The 15,632-nt window shown below is 51.5% G+C and overlaps 2 protein-coding genes across 2 annotated transcripts in view; one reads left to right on the top strand and one right to left on the bottom strand.

Moving 5' to 3' along the window:
- Positions 1-4,405: 4,405 nt before the first annotated feature.
- MRPL41 (mitochondrial ribosomal protein L41) lies at positions 4,406-4,927 on the bottom strand. The gene has a single exon (XM_054393529.1). It carries the CDS (start codon positions 4,917-4,919, stop codon positions 4,512-4,514), a length of 408 nt encoding a protein of 135 aa, XP_054249504.1. The 5' UTR covers positions 4,920-4,927; the 3' UTR covers positions 4,406-4,511.
- A 305-nt stretch (positions 4,928-5,232) lies between these two features.
- Positions 5,233-15,632, top strand: part of PNPLA7 (patatin like phospholipase domain containing 7) — a 182,873-nt gene continuing 172,473 nt past the window's right edge. Inside the window, exons 1-5 of the mRNA XM_054393395.1 lie at positions 5,233-5,263; positions 6,047-6,081; positions 10,631-10,693; positions 11,073-11,160; positions 13,515-13,597. Coding sequence (XP_054249370.1) covers positions 6,049-6,081; positions 10,631-10,693; positions 11,073-11,160; positions 13,515-13,597 — 267 coding nt within the window. The 5' untranslated portion in view covers positions 5,233-5,263; positions 6,047-6,048. The remainder of the gene's footprint in view (positions 5,264-6,046; positions 6,082-10,630; positions 10,694-11,072; positions 11,161-13,514; positions 13,598-15,632) is intronic.

Below are 15,632 nucleotides of genomic sequence, written 5' to 3' on the forward strand. Positions count from 1 at the left end.
AAAGCAACTTCTGAGCTTAGGGCCCCTCTCATTTCTGTTGGGATTCTCCAGTTTGTTCTGCTGAGCTTGCTAAGTCTTTTAAGGCTGACACTGATGGACTCTTTGCTGTTTTATTGCCAGCACTGAGCACAGCCTTTGCTCTGGGGACTGTGCTCAAGCACAGGCACATTTATTTAGCTTCCCCTTCCTGTACCATTTGAGAACAGGACAGCTCTGTTTGGCCAAGGCTGCTCTCTGTACCTTGCCTCTGAATCCCTGCAAGGCTGCCTTACATTTTTATGGCTGGTCTCTTAAGCCTGTTCTCCTCCTTCCATCACAACCCAAGCTTTTCTGTGCTGCTTAGTGTAGACAGACAGAGAGGAGCTGGTTGGAGCTTCCCAGCATGTCTGAGGAAAGCCTGTAAGCAGAGGCTTAGCTCCGTGTGTAGCTTCTTGTGTGATCTGTGAAAGAGGATGTAGCTTGAGGAGACACTTGGACAGTGGAGGTGTTCAAGCCACGTTGGATGAGGCATTGAACAACCAAGTCTAGTTAGGAGGCATCCCTGCCCATGGTGGGGAGGTTGGAGTAGATGATCACTGAGATCCCTTCCACGCTAGGCCATTCTGTGATACTGACAGTGCAGTGTGCTTGTGGTGTTGAGCAGAGAGCAGCTCTTAGGAGATCCAGTGTGACAGGCAGCAGCTTGGTGGTGGAAAGCTTTGTCCTGAGCAGGGCCTTTGTTGGAGGGATTTTGGTCTGTCTGCACAGCTTAATTCTCCATCACACTGCTCACTGGGTTGCAGTCTGACTTCTTCATTTCCCAGCTAAGCACAACCTGGTTTAGCATAACTCATGTCATGAGCCTTGTCATGTTGTGTGGTGAGACCCTGGCCCGGGTTGCCCAGAGAGGTGGGACATGCCTCATTCCTGGAACCATTCCAGGTGAGGTGGTTTGGGGCTCTGTAGCTGCAGATGGCCCTGCTGACTGTGGGGGCATTGGACTAGATGACCTTTGGAGCTCCCTTCCCACTCAAACCATTCCATGATTCCAGTGCCACACTAAACCAACTCCATAACCTCTTGGTATCCAGCTGCTGTTTTCTGCTCGCCATGCAAACATTTAGGTCCAAAGTCAGAGCTTTCAGTTTTTTCAAAAGGTGAACAGCTTTAAGATCAAAACCTCCAAAAAGTGTAAGCAGTGTTTGCTGCCATCTTTGAAGTTCAAAACAAGTACAGAAACCAAAACCTTACCAACATTGCCTGAACTACCTCCAGGAATGGCTGCAAAATTCCTCATGGTTGCTCCATTAGCTTTCTTTTTTTTTCCACTGTGAAATATCAGCAAAACAGTGTTTCTGGAACACTTTATTATCTTCCTAGAAACAACAAACCAGCTTCAACTAGGTAACTGACTTCCAGCTTGCATGGTTTCTCTTTGGGGGAAGGTCCTCAAGAATTAGTTGTCTGGAGGGAAAGAAACACCAGCAACAGGTATCTGTAACAGTGCTGCACCTGACAGGGCCAGCAGGAAAGAACTGAACTGCTTTGAAACTCCTTTTTCAAGGGTGAATGTGTCTTCTACAAGATGTTCTTGAGCACTGTTACATGAAGATTCACATTAGTATAGTGACCAAGAGCTTTTGTTAAATAAAACCACCCTATTTTTGGATGTTTCTAAAATAAAATCAGGATGAGTGAGAGATCTTCCTTGCTTGGCTTGATTTTAGTAAGTCCCTCACAGTTAGTCCTTGTGAGGAGCTTCTGCTGTGCCTTGTGTGATTCAGACTCCAGAGTGCTGTTCACTATCTTCATCAATGCCATAGGCAGTGCGATTGCACCCCCAGCAAGTCTGCAGATGATGCCAAGCTGAGTGGTGCCCCTCTGCTCTGGGGAGACCTCACCTGCAGTGCTGTGTACAGACATGGGACCCGCAACCAGAGAGAGACATGGAGCTGCTGGAGCAGGTCCAGAGGAGGCCACAACGATCAGAGGACTGGAGCACCTCTCCTACAAGGACAGGCTGGAAGAACTGGGATTGTTCAGCCTGGAGAGGCAAAGGCTCCAAGCAGACCTTAGAGCTGCATTTCAGTAGCTGAAAGAGACCTACCAGATGGCTGGGGAGGGCCTGTTCAGAAGGGCTGTGGGGATAGGGTGAGAGGCAGTGGTTTGAAAGTGGAGCAGGGCAGAGTTAGGTTGGACATCAGGAGGAAGTTCTGCACAATGAGGCTGGGGAGACACCGGAACAGGTTGCCCAGGGATGTGGTTGAGGCCCTGTCCCTGGAGACAATCAAGGTCAGACTTGAGATGTGGCTCTGAGTAACCTGCTCCAGTTGGAGGTGTCCCTCCTACCTGCAGGGGGGTTGGACAGGATGACCTCTGAGGGTCCCTTCCAACCTGAAGCAAGCTGTGAGGGTGCTTGGTGTTGAATGTTCCTCAGGAGCCAGAGCAGACAATCCAAGTTTCCTCAGGCCTCAGGGAGGACACCAAGGGCGGATCCTTGTAGTGACACAGCTTGTGCCTCTGCCTGGCATCTCAAAGGTTGTAGTGCATCTTTTATTGCATGTTTTATTGCCCTCTGACATGAAGAGGAGCCAGGCTGAGGTTAGCAGAGCTGGAGTGGTGTCACAGGGTGTGACCAGACTGGGGCACTGGATTTATGCCTTGGGCTGGTCCTTGCTCTGCTCTGAGAAATAAGGAGTCTAAGAAATTGCCTTCAACATGGGGAAGGGGTGACCTGCTCAAGGCTAAACTGGTATGAACATCACAGGGGGTATGTAGCACAGGGTGCAGGATTTCCTACTCTTCAGTCCCGAGTTGACCTTTTCCTACCTCCTTCCCACCCCCTGCAAACACTTGAGTCTTTTCTGGAAAGATGAGGTGGAGCCCAGGAACAGGGCACCTCTGAAAGGAGGGGGCAAAGCAGTACCTGTGCCCACAGCACCACCACCCAGAGCTGAAGGCAGGAGCCTGCTGTTTGTGTGCTACAATTATTCTGAGCTGAAGAGAGCAGGTTGAGCTTTAACCAGAAAACCTCCAACTTCCCTCAGCCCCACTAGGGAAGGGACTTTTTACAAGGGCTTGTTGTGATAGAATGAGAGGGAATGGACTGAAACTGGAAAAGGGGAGATTGAGACAGGAGATGAGGAAGGAATTCTTGAGAGTGAGGGTGGGAAGACACTGGAACAGGTTGCGGATGCCTCCTCCCTGGAGATGTTCAAGGCCAGGCTGAACAAGGCCTTAGGCAACCAAGTCTAGTTGAGAGGTGTTGGTGTCCATGGCAAGGGGGCTGGGGTAGATGATCCCTTCCAACCCAAATCATTCTGTGATTCTATGAGTCTATGGATGGATGGATGTGACAACTCTTCCCTCTGTGCCAACAGCTCCTCCTTCACTGGTGATTCCCTGGAGCTGCAGTAGTGAGCAGTGGAAGCCAGTGCAGCATCCCCCCTTCATAGCTCTGAAAGTAGATGATTTTTTAACAACACTTGAAAGACTCATTCATTAGTCCTCACTAGACTGGATGCTGACCAAGAACACAGCAAAAATGCTTCCTGACTCCACCAGGGAACTTTTCAATTCTGATTTAACTTTGCTGCTTAAGCCTTGCAGTTGTTTGCATTTAGAAAGCCTCTTGGGAGGGCCCCGTGCAGGCACAGAACTGGAATGATTTTCTCAACAACTGCAGCAGGTGCTAGAAACAACATTTCCAACCACTTCAAACACTTTCTGCTTCAAACACCTGCACACATCTGTCTAAGTGCCAGAGGATGTGAGTGTAGCTTGCATCAATTTGCTGACCAGGAAGACACTGCTCCTCCAAGAACAGATCTCTAAAAGTAACAATTCTCGAGATATGTTTCAAATTTAAATGGCTTTCTTGTAACTTCAAGCAGCTTCACAAAGGAACAGATACCAAACGTCCTTACAACTGTGTCCTGATGAAGAGTAGTTTGAAGGCTTAGGCAAGTCTGGAAGAATGGTGGCATTGAACCTAAGCTACAGATCTCAGAGAGCTCAGGGTACAGCCTTGGTTTTGCCTGCTGGGGATCTCACTCCGTGTCTATGGAAAGCTTCACTGGGGGTAAATCCACCCAGGTGTCCCCTACGGTGCTGTCTGGCTTGCAGTGTCCTGCTATCCACCGCTGGTAACCTGAGACTCTCCCAACGAGGTAAGACCTGCCCTCCCTTGTTCCCAAAGGCAGGAATTACTGCCCGGAAGGGAGCAATGGTGCTTCAGCAACCCAGAGAGAAACTGCCTGCTGCTACTTACCAGCGCCTGGTCCATCGGCTCTTGCCCGAGCAGGCCTCCCGCAGGCTCACACAACACAACCATGCACACAAGGGCCGCTTCCCTTAGCGGCGGATGGGGCACGAACCGCCAGCTCCCCAACAACAATTTAAATCAGACATTGCAGAAAGCCAGAGGGGCAGGATTTGATTTAATGGCCAGTGACCGAAGGTGTCCCGTCCGTGCTGGCGGTGGCTCACACCTCAGCGCGGTGCAGCAGCTCGAGAGCCCCGATGCTCGCTCCCTACCGCGCGTAGTTCTTGGGGAAGAGCTGGAAGAGCTTGCCCTCCTGCGTGGGCTCGAAGCCGTACTTCTCCAGGTTGTTGGGGTCGAAGGTGCCTTCCTCCACGTCCTTCTTGATGTGGGGAGCTACCACTTCGCTGAAGAGCTGCTTGGCCGTCATGGGCGACTCGGAGCCTTCGGGGGCGCGGTACGACACGTAAGGCTTCAGCTTGAAGCCCTCCAGGTCAGGAACGACGAACTCGGGCACCATCTCCTTGATTCGGATGAACTTGTTGTTGGAGGTGAGCACGCCCGGCCTCTTGGCCCCTCGGCCCTTGTTGTAGGTCCGTGGGCCGCGCTTGCTGGTGAACGGGGACATTCGGTCGGCTCCCCGCACCAGCCCGCGGGCCAGCTCGGTCAGCAGCCCCATGCCGGGCACCTGCGGGCTCCTCAAGGCAGGGCAAGGCCGGGGCCGGGGCCGGGGCCGGAGCCAGTCGTTCGCTCCCCTCACACCACGGCTCTCCTCACCTCACCCGGGCGCACCACGACCTCCGCGCACTCCAACACCGCCTGCTCCCATTGGCTCAGGCACGCCGGCCAATCCGCAGCGCTCACCGTACCCTACAGAGGATGCAAACCATTCAGCGCGGGAGGTAGGGACTCGCCCACCAATCATCAGAGAGGAGCTGCAGGTGTGGGCGGGGCTTGCCGCTTTCCCTCGGCGGCGGCAGCAGGCGGTGCTTTCCGGAGCGACCTTGGCCCCCTGCCCGCGGGGTGAGTCTTGACCCGGCCCGGGTGCGGCGGCGACAACGGCAGCAAGTGAGGGAACGCGAGCCGAGGTGCGGTGGGGAGCGTTGGCAGGTCAGGGACCCGGCCCAGGATGCCCGGGGAGCGGCGGCGAAGGGGGCCAAGCCTTGCGGGCTCTTGCAGCAGCTCGGGAGGTGCCGGTGCTGGTGGCCTGGCCGGGAGGTTGTTTTCTAAAGTCCGCGTCCCATGAAAGGGGAGAAGCGGAGCTGTGTGGGAGCCGAGGTCTCGGCCTGCCGGACTGGCAGCGAAGGAGGGTGACCGGGGGCGGCCCTGGGGTCTGTCCCGCCCTGCGCTCAGGGCTGCCTCTTGTTCTGCGAGGGATGTCCCCTGGGAAATGGGTGCCGGTGAGGGTCCCCGTGTCGGTGCGGGAACTCCGGTGTTTCGCCTTTCCCCGAAGGAGCGTGTAACCCGGAGCCCGTCTGGCGGTGCGGCCGGGCTGTGGGTGCCCGGCGGGGTGGCTCCCGAGAGGGTTTCGTCGTTCCTGTGTCCCGCGGAGCTTTTGTTAAGGAGGAGCAGAGATGCAGCTCTGTGAGCTGAGCCCTGTGCTGCTGCTGCTGCCCAGAGTCTTCCCACGGCTGTCCTGGCTGTAACTCTGCTCATCCTTGAAGGGACAATGTTTTTGTTCCCCTTGAGTTGTCTTGTTCTGGAAGAGCAGCGCTGGGACAACGCGTTGAGTTGTGGGGTTATAAAGTGTGGTCACCTTTTGCCTTAATCTTCTCTTTGTTGTTTTTGTTCCTGCTGTACCTCTAGACATGGCTGAAGAAAGCAACAGCACCAGCCTCGAGGTATGATCTACTTTGCTATTGGTTTTGGACCTATTTGTTTCCCCATTAGTGTTTCCAGAAGCTGAAAGCACCTAAGCTGACAACTTTTGGATTAATGCCTTCAGATGTGCCACTTGTACTTTGAAGGGTCTTTTATCCTTCCAAAAATGTCAAGCTTGGTCCCAGATTTTTGTGTGTTTTTATTATTATTTAACGTTTTAAATTTATTATTTAATTAGTTAATATATTAGCACAAACTGTTCACATTCTGCTTCCTGAAACCCAGGAAGTTCCACCTCAACATGAGGAGAAACTTCTTTGGTGTGAGGCTGCTGGAGCCATGGAGCAAGCTGCCCAGAGAGGTTGTGGAGTCTCCTTCTCTGGAGACTTTCAAGCCCCATCTGGATGTGTTCCTGTGTGCCCTGCCCTGGGTGACCCTGCCTTGACAGGGAAGTTGGACTCAAAGACCTCTGGAGGTCCCTTCCAACCCCTGCCATGCTGTGAGTCTATGATTCATGCTTTAAGCTGTTAGCAGGATAATGTAATTTTAAGTTCCTCCTGCTTCAATAGTGTGCTTTTAGCCTAAAGGTGGAAGAATTGCAGCATGCTGTGGCACAGCTCTTCTTGTGTTTGTTCTTAAATCATTAACATGAAGCTCAGTCTATCATGGCCCATGGTGCTTTTCATAGCCATGAAGGACAAGGCCCATGGTTGGAATTAGTTATCAGAACTGAAAAAATACAAAACAAAGGAGTGGTTGGTAAAAGAGTTGTGAGAATCCAGTGTCTGCAGTCAAAACAGACACTGTGGAGCTGTGTGCTCCTGAGCTCCCAGGCAGTCTGATGCTTTGGGCAGTCCTGGGTTTAAGGCCTTGCTCTCAGCACTGATAAGTGTTCCCACCCCTCCCTGAGCAGGGAATGTCTCATTGTTTGCCTCTGGGTGCAGGGTGAGGTTGTTGAACTCTGCTGCTCTGTGCTTGCTGCTGTGGATGAGCATGAGCAGTATTTGTCTAGCTGACTATTTCTGTTAATTACTTTTAATTCCCATTTTCTCAATGAGTTTTCAGCCTCTTAGTGCATCACTGCTCTGTTGTCTCCTTGGTCTTCTCGCTAGGACAGGCTGAGGGAGCTGGAGTTGTTCAGCCAGGAGAAGAGAAGGCTCTGGGGGAAACCTTAGAGCTGCCATCCAGCACCTGGAGGGATCCTACAGGAAGGCTGCAGAGAGACTTTCCATAAGGGTCTCTAGAGACAGGACAAGGGTTTTAAACTGAGGAAGAGTAGATTTAGACTGGATCTAAGGAAGAAGTTCTTCAGTACAAGGGTGGTAAGACACTGGAACAGGTTGCCCACAGAGGTTGTGGTTGTCCCTCCCTGGAAGTGTTCAAGGCCAGGTTGGATGAGGCCTTGAGCAACCTGGGCTGGGGGGTGGTGTCCCTGCCCATGGCAGGGGGTTGGAACTGGATGATTTTGAAGGTCCCTTCTGAACCAAACCCTTCTATGATTCTGTGAAGTGAGGGTGTTCTCAGGGTTGTTCTCTGTGTTTTGTGGCCCAGAATTGTTTGGAAGCTGTGTAAGGCATATGTGAAGTCCTTGAACTTTGTTGTTGGCTGTCACCCTCCTAAGAGTGTTCCTGCAGGCTTGGGTTGCAGCACTGATGACTTCACTCATACCTCTCTCTCAGATGCTGTCATCTTCACAATAACTACAGGAATGATCAGAGGCCTGTCAGAGCTGCCCTGTGAGGAAGTTCTGAGGCAGCTGGGCTTGGTCAGCGTGGAGAAGAAAAGGCTTAGGGGAGACCTTGGAGCAGGACAGAAAGGATGGCCTCCAGCAGGATGGAGACTCCCTTTTCACAAGGAGTCCCATGGAGAAGCCAAGGGGAGATGGGGACAAGTTACTGCTGGGGAGAGTCCCATTGGACTCCAGGAGAAAATGTTTCCCCATGGGAACAGATGGAGACTGGAATCATCTCCCAAGGGAAGCAGTGGATCCCCTTCCACTGGACAGTTTAAGCCTCATCTTGCCAGGGTGCTGAGCCAGCTCATGGCAGCTCTGCTGTGAGCTAGAAAGGTTGGAGCAGATGATCCTTGGGGTCCCTTCCAAGCTGGCATTCTGTGACCTGCTTCTGTGTCTCAAGTGTCTGTGTGGCTGCAGCCTGTCTGCTCTCCCTGCTTTCCCAGAGGGGTTGTCAGTGCTTGACAAGTCCCCCCCAGAGTCAGGGGGGCTGGCACATTTTCACTGCTGCTTGTCAGGAACCTTGCAAGAACCTCCCAGTTTTTCTTGGAGGTCTGAATTTCCTTTCCTCATCGTCTTTCTATATTGAGGCCTTGAGGGCTCAGTCTGTGCCTCTGTGTGGGTTTTGCTCATCAGTTTTGTCCCCCTTGTGGAGCAGCAATGTGACTGGCAGTTGGCAGCTACTGTTTTGGATGTTATTTGAGATCATCCAGGCCTGGGTAGGAGCAGAATTTTGTGTGTCCCTGGCACTGTCAAGGGGAAATAAATGAAGTGATCACAATAGGCTTACACTAGGAGCTGCCAGCTGCATGTCAGGTTCAGCTTTGCTTTTCCAAATTCCTCTGACTTTCCCCTGCAGTCCCCCTGAGAACAGTCTGCTGAGAGCAGTGATGGAGGCAGTTCAGTTGTTGCTGTTCTGTGTGAGAGCAGCCTCAGAGGACAGACTGAGTGGACTGGTCAGGCAGGAGTTTTGTTTGCACTGGAATGAATTTCATGACAGAGACAGACTGGTTTGGTGACTCTTGGTGTGCACTTCATTTCCCTCTTGGTGGCAAAGCTAAACTCAGAGGTGATGCAGGTCTGGAATCAAGGGCAGAAACTGGGACCTGAACTGTGTGTAACACTTCCTAGAATCATAGAATGGTTTATGTTGGAAGGGACCTTAAAGTTCATCCAGTTCCAACCCCCTGCCATGGGCAGGGACACCTCCCACCAGCCCAGGGTGCTCAAGGCCTCATCCAGCCTGGCCTGGAACACCTCCAGGGAGGGGTCAGCCACAGCCTCCCTGGGCAACCTGTGCCAGTGTCTCCTCACCCTCACTGCCAAGAATTTCTTCCTCATCTCCAGTCTCAATCTCCCTCTCCCAGCTCAAAGCCATTGTCCCTCATCCTGGCACTCCCAGCCCTTGTCCAAAGTCCCTCCCCAGCTCTCCTGGAGCCCCTTCAGGTACTGGAAGGCTGCTCTGAGGTCTGCCTGGAGCCTTCTCTTCTGCAGGCTGAACAGCCCCAACTCTCTCAGCCTGTCACCACAGGGGAGGTTTTCCAGCCCTCTGATCATCTCTGTGGCCTCCTCTGGACCTGCTCCAACAGCTCCAGGTCCTTCTTGTGCTGGGGTCATAGTCAAGCACTTGTAAGGCTCAAGACTTAGAGGGGGAGATATCTGTCCTTGTACTCAGCTTGTTTCTTGTTTATTCCTTCCTTGTTGTTGTCTTTACTTGCAGCTTTCTCCCCCCCTTCTGCTCTGTTTTGAGCTGGCATTTGTGAGATTTTAACTGCCAGATGTTTTTTTCCTGGACAGCAATAGTTGGCCCACATCCCAGGACAGCTTCCTGAGGTTAATGCTCTTCCCCATGTGCATATTTTTCTTTGTATGCTTAATTTAATCTGCTGGTTTATGACTTACTTTCTCAGTCTGATAGAGTCCTGTACATGCAGTTCCTTGTCCTTGCTGCTCTGAGTAACAGAGTCATCAAAGCAGGTCATCACCTCACTCTTTGACCCTGGTTTAGGACTCTTTAGGACTGTGTTAAACAGGCACCTATGCAGAACTGCCTCTCCGCTGAATGTCTTGTGTTGGGAAAGTGTGCTGGAGTGGAAAGGAAGGAAAATCACAGAATCAGAGAATGGTTTGGCTTGGAAGGGGCCTCCAAAGGTCATCTCTCAGGGACATCCTCCTCTAGGTCAGGTTGCTCAGAGCCCTGTTGAGCCTCACCTTGAATATCTCCAGGGATGGAGCCTCAACCACCTCTCTGGGCAACCTGCTGCAGTGTTCTAGCAGCCTGATGGTGCAGAACTTGTTCCTCACATCCACTCTAAATCTGCCCTTGTCTCATTTCAAACCTGTCACTCCCAGCCCTTGTCAAAAGTCCTTCCTCAGCTCTCCTGGAGCCCCTTCAGGTACTGGTAGGCAGCTCTAAGGGTCTGCCTGGAGCCTTCTCTTCTCCAGGCTGAAACAGCCCCAACTCTCTCAGCCTGCCCTGACAGCAGAGGTTCTCCAGCCCTCTGATCACCTTTGTGGCCTCCTCTGGACCCTCTCCAGCAGGTCCATCTCTCTCTTGTGTTGGGGGCCCCATAGCTGGACACAGCCCTGCAGGTGAGGTCTCCCCAGAGCAGAGCAGAGGGGCAGGATCCTCTCTCTCTATCTGCTGGCTGTGCTTCTCTGCATGCAGCCCAGGCTGCCCTTGGCCTTCTGTGCTGCCAGTGCCCACTGCTGGCTCCTGTCCAGCTTCTCCCCCCCCAGCACCCCCAAGTCCTTTTGCAGACCAGACACTGAGATACTCTCATGGAGGCTTTTTGCCAGCTGTGGGGGAACTAATTTTACCTTCTTTTTGGTGCTAGGCTGTTTCAGCACTGGGAATCCCAGATGTCCAGTTTGTAGAAGACAGAATACAGACAACGATGGTAATGTGGAGTTTCATCTGCTGGGTGACAGAGTGTGTATGTGTGTGCAGCACAGTGGGTAGCTACTCCTGAGCTCTGGGAACTCTCCTAAGTCAGGAAGGTTGTGTATGAGGCAGGAATTCATTCCTGAGCCTTCATCCTGTGTGCATTGAGTTGATCTTTGAGGGGTGGGGGAAATGCTGAACGTTTTGTGAGGGAGGCACTGATGTGGTTTAAACTCCTTGCACGTGGGGTGTTGTAGTTTGAAATGAAGCATTCATGAATGTGCCTGGCTTTCTGACTTCTTACTGAGCTAAATGTTCTTCAGCCCTCCAAAAATGGCTTAATTTTCACTGTTAGAAGTTTACTAACTCCTTTCCTCCCCAAATCCCTCTCTCAGCTGACTGGGATGGTGATTGGAGCTGCCGTGGCCTTACTGCTTATAGCAGTCGTGGTGTTTGTGGTTTATAGAAGAGTGAAACAATCCAGTAAGTACTCAGCAGCTCTTTGAAACTCCCTTTTCTCAGCTGCCTGCAGTGTTTGGGCAAGGAGGTGTGGTGGGTTCTGTAATCACTGCTTGCTGTGAGGTGGAGCTTCTTGCAGGAAAGCAGCTCTAGGAGGATGAAGAATTTTGTGTTGTTTTGCTTACTGAGGGCTGGGCACGGAATTCACAGCTCTCACCTGCAGGATGCTGGGGAGATTTATTTCTCTGCTGGATGAGAGCCTTGGTATCTGTTGGCATGCAAAGAATTTCAGCTGTGATGTCCTCAGTGTTTCAATACAAAGAATTTCAGCTGTGATGTCCTCAGTGTTTCAATACAAAGAATTTCAGCTGTGATGTCCTCAGTGTTTCAATACAAAGAATTTCAGCTGTGATGTCCTCGATGTTTAAAGGCATTGAGAGACTGGAACAGGTCCAGAGCAGGACCATGAAGCTGGTGAAGGGTGTGGAGAACAAAACTTGTGAGGAGCAACTGAAGGAACTGGGGTTGTTTAGCCTGGGGAAAAGGAGGCTGAGGGGAAGCTTTTGTGTTCTGGGACTCTGCAACCCCCTGATAAGAGGTTGGAGCCAGGTGGGGGTTGGTCTCTTTTCTAGTACTAGACAAGAGGAAATGGCCTCAGTTTGCACCAGGGAAGGTTTGGGTTGCATTTTAGAAGAAAATTCTTCATTGAAAGGGTTCTCCAAGACTGGGACAGCTTTCTAGGGAGGTGGTTGAATCCCCATCCCTGGGGGTGTTGAAAAGAGGCAGAGATGTGGTGCTGGGGGCCATGGTTTAGCAGCAGCCTTGGCAGAGTTAGAGAAAAATTTGATTCAGTGACATAAAAAGGGCTTTTCCAACCAAACCAGTTCTGTGATTCTAAGATTGTATGGCTCACAGTTAGTGAGAACTGATGAGAAATGTATGAATTAGAAGATTCCTTTGTGAGATTAAAGTGACCTGATCCTTATATCTGTTTAGAGAGCCTTTTTACCTCCTCCAGTGATCACGTGGAGCCTCAGGCTCTTCCCTAGCTGGGCTGGGCTCACTATGTCCCAGTAGAAGAAGTAATGAAAAAAAGTGATGTAAAAAACATTCCAAGTTTTAAGAGCATCTCCATTATGCCAAAAGAGTGTGACTGCAGAGAATATAGAGTCCATTTTGGTAGTAAAACTAGCTCAGAGGTCTTGGAAAGTTATCCTTGGTAATCACTGGTGAGGTGCTAACTCAGAATCTGGCAGGCTTTTAAAGGACACTTTGGGCTTTTAGGGGCTTAAATGTAAAAACTGAAAGTGCAGAGTGAAAAATAAAAATCACTCAGAAATGCTGACCTTACAAATTGGGTTTGTACCAGTGTGAGAGCTGAAATCCCTGTCCCACACTGCCCATGACCAGGCTAGCTCAGCCTGGAAGCAAATGCCAGCTGTGTTTACAAGCAAAGCTACAATCCAGGATGCAATGCAATGAATCTGTACAAACAGACACTGTTCACAACATTCACAAATAGGTACAATCCACAGAAAAGCACAACCAGGCCCCCTTTGCTTGCCCCAAGGGGCCTCCCCCTCAGCCAGGAGGAATCTCCTCAGACCCCCCAGGCAGAAGGCAGGGAGAGGCTGTTAGACTGAGCTTGTCAAGGTCAGGGTGTTGTCTTCAGCCAGAAAAGAAGCAGCAGCCAGCCAGAAGCTGAGGGAGCTGAGTCCCAGACTGCCCAACTCCCCAACCTTGTTTGGAGTAGAGCTTCTTAAACATTTCTCTCTCTCCACTGGAAGTGTTTAGAACAATCATGATTTTGCTTTCTTACACCCAATACTGATTTATTTACATTCCTTCACCTTCTCTGCTTGAACTTTGTGATGAACAATGAAAAAGTCTTAAAACCATCACGGGGCTTCTTCAAATGCTGGGGAAACACACTTCATGTGCCTGAAGATATTTAGTGCTCTCTTGCTGAAGAAATTTAAAGCAGTTTAATAACATGAATAGCAATTTAAAAAGTTTAATGACATGAGACATAGTTAAATAAACCAAGCCTATACATAAAAAAAATAATAAATATTGAGGTCAGAACTGTGAGCTAGTTCTTCTAACACTGTCATGGGGGGGTGGGGGTAGGTAGTGGGAAAATGGCCCTGGAGTTTTCAGCCTGTATAGACAGAAGCCTGGAATCTGGAGGGATGTCCTCCTTGGATAAGGAGGTCTCTTGTCTTGCCTTAAGTTCCAAATGCTGACCACAGGAGCTCACTGCTTCGCAGAGGGGAGTCCCAGCTGGGGTTAAGGAGGTGGAAGCAAGCTGTGCTGAGTTTGTTTTCTCTTGGCACAGAGCTGCAGGTGGTTTCTGATGGGATGCTTCTCTGTTCCAGAGCAACTTCAGCCGCACGTGCCTCAGTACAGGTTCCGCAAGAGGGACAAAGTGATGTTCTATGGGAGGAAGATCATGAGGAAGGTGAGGAGACCTGGCCTGCTGGGGGGCAGGGGAGGGCAAAACCCACTTTGGGAGGTGCTGTCAACTTTGCAATGCTTCACTTTCTTAGCCTGGCCCCAGGGTGTTTGATGAAATGCCACTGGGACTTTTAGGGACGTTTCACAAGTCCTGCAGCTCTGCCTGAAGTGCTGAGGGAACAGCACTGCAGGATCACAGAATGTTAGGGGTTGGAAGGGACCTGCAGAGATCATCCAGTCCAACCCTCCTGCCAGAGCAGGGGCACCCAAGGCACACAGGAACACATCCAGGTGGGGCTTGAAAACTCTCCAGAGAAGGAGACTCCACAACCTCTCTGGGCAGCCTGCTCCAGGCCTTCAGCACCTTCACAGTGACAAAGTTTCCCCTTCTGTTCCCCTGGCACCTGCTCTGCTTCAGTGTGCCCCTTGTGCTGTCCTTGGACATCCCTGAGCAGAGCCTGGCTCTGTCCTCCCCACACTGCCCTGCACAGTCTTTCTGGTCAAACCTTATCTTTTTCAAGGATATTGTGGAGGAAAAGGAGATGATGAGGAGCAGTCAGTATGGATTCACCCAAGGGAAATCATGCTTGAGCATTGTGATAGCCTTCCCTGATGGTGGGATCAGCTGGCTAGGTGAGGGGAGAGCAGTGGATGTCATCTGTCTCAACTTCAAGGCTTTAGACACTGTCTCCCATAACATCCTTGTGGGTTAGCTTAGGAAGTGTGGCTCAGATCAATGGACAGGGAGTGGATAGATTGAGGTTAGTCATCAGGAGGAGGTTCTGCACAATGAGGGTGGTGAAACACTGGAACAGGTTGCCCAGGGGTATGGTTGAAGCCCTGTCCCTGGAGACATTCAAGGTCAGGCTCTGTGGCCCCAGGCAGCCTGACCTAATTGGAGGTGTCCCTGCTGCCTGCAGAGGGGTTGGACAAGATGACCTTTGAGGGTCTTTTCCAGCCTGATTCAATCTGTGAATCTGTGGCTTGAGAACTGGCTGGAGGACAGAGCTCAGAGCCTAGTTGGAGGCACTGTGACTGACAGTGTTCCCCAGGGGTCAGGACTGGGCCCAAGTCTTGTTAAACATCATCTGTGGTCTGGAGGGAGGGACATGAGGTAGTCTCAGCCAGTTTGCTGGTGATACAGAACTGGCAGGAGTTGGCTGGCTGGCAGCCCATCAGGCTGTGCTGCCTTTGTGCCAGGCATGGCCAGGCTGGAGAGTTGGGCAGAGGGAACCTCATGGACTTCAAGCCCTTGTCAAAAGTCCTTTCCCAGCTTTCTTGTAGCCCCTTTCAGGTACTGGAAGGCTGCTCTAAGGTGTCCCTGGAACTGTTCCCAGGCTGAACAGCCCCAACTCTCAGCCTGTTGCCATACGGGAGGCTCCAGCCCTCTGATCATCTTGGTGGTCTCCTGGATCTGCTCCAACAGTTCCAGGTCCCTCTTGTGCTGGGGGCACCTCAACTGGACACGATGCTGCAGGTGGGGTCTCATGAGAGCAGAGCAAAGGGGCAGAATCACCTCTCCCACCCTGCTGGTTCCACTGCTTTCCACATGGCTGTCCAAGTAAAGAGTTGTTAGAATTCCATAGGGTCAAATCATTTCAGGTGGTTTTTAGACCTTGCTTCTTGCTTTTATTCTGGGTAAGACCTAGAACATTCCAAGCCAGGTGCTGTTCACAGTCTCTCAGTATATTAGAGGCTGGAAGTGACTTCAAGAGATCATCAGGTCCAACCCCCTGCCAGAGCAGGGTCACCCAGGGCAGTCTGCAGGATGCTGTTGGTCCTCATGGCTTATCACTGTGCACCACCCAAAAGAGCCTGGCCCCCTCCCCTTGACACCCACCCCTCAGCTATTGAGAGACATTGATCAGATCCCTCTCAGCCTTCTCTTCTCCACACTAAACAGCCCCAGGGCTCTCAGGCTCTCTTCACAGGGAGATGCTCAAGTCCCCTAAGCATCCTCCTGGCTCTCCCTTGGACTCTCTCCAGCAGGTCTCTGTCTCTCTTGAACTGGGGAGCCCAGAACTGGACACAGGATTGCA

The sequence above is a fragment of the Indicator indicator genome, chromosome 28, assembly GCF_027791375.1.
Source record: "Indicator indicator isolate 239-I01 chromosome 28, UM_Iind_1.1, whole genome shotgun sequence".
NCBI classification, from domain to species: Eukaryota; Metazoa; Chordata; class Aves; order Piciformes; family Indicatoridae; genus Indicator; species Indicator indicator.

Bases quoted from the DNA above. Each gene is read 5' to 3' on its own strand.
- MRPL41 (XM_054393529.1), bottom strand. From the start codon at position 4,919: ATGGGGCTGCTGACCGAGCTGGCCCGCGGGCTGGTGCGGGGAGCCGAC.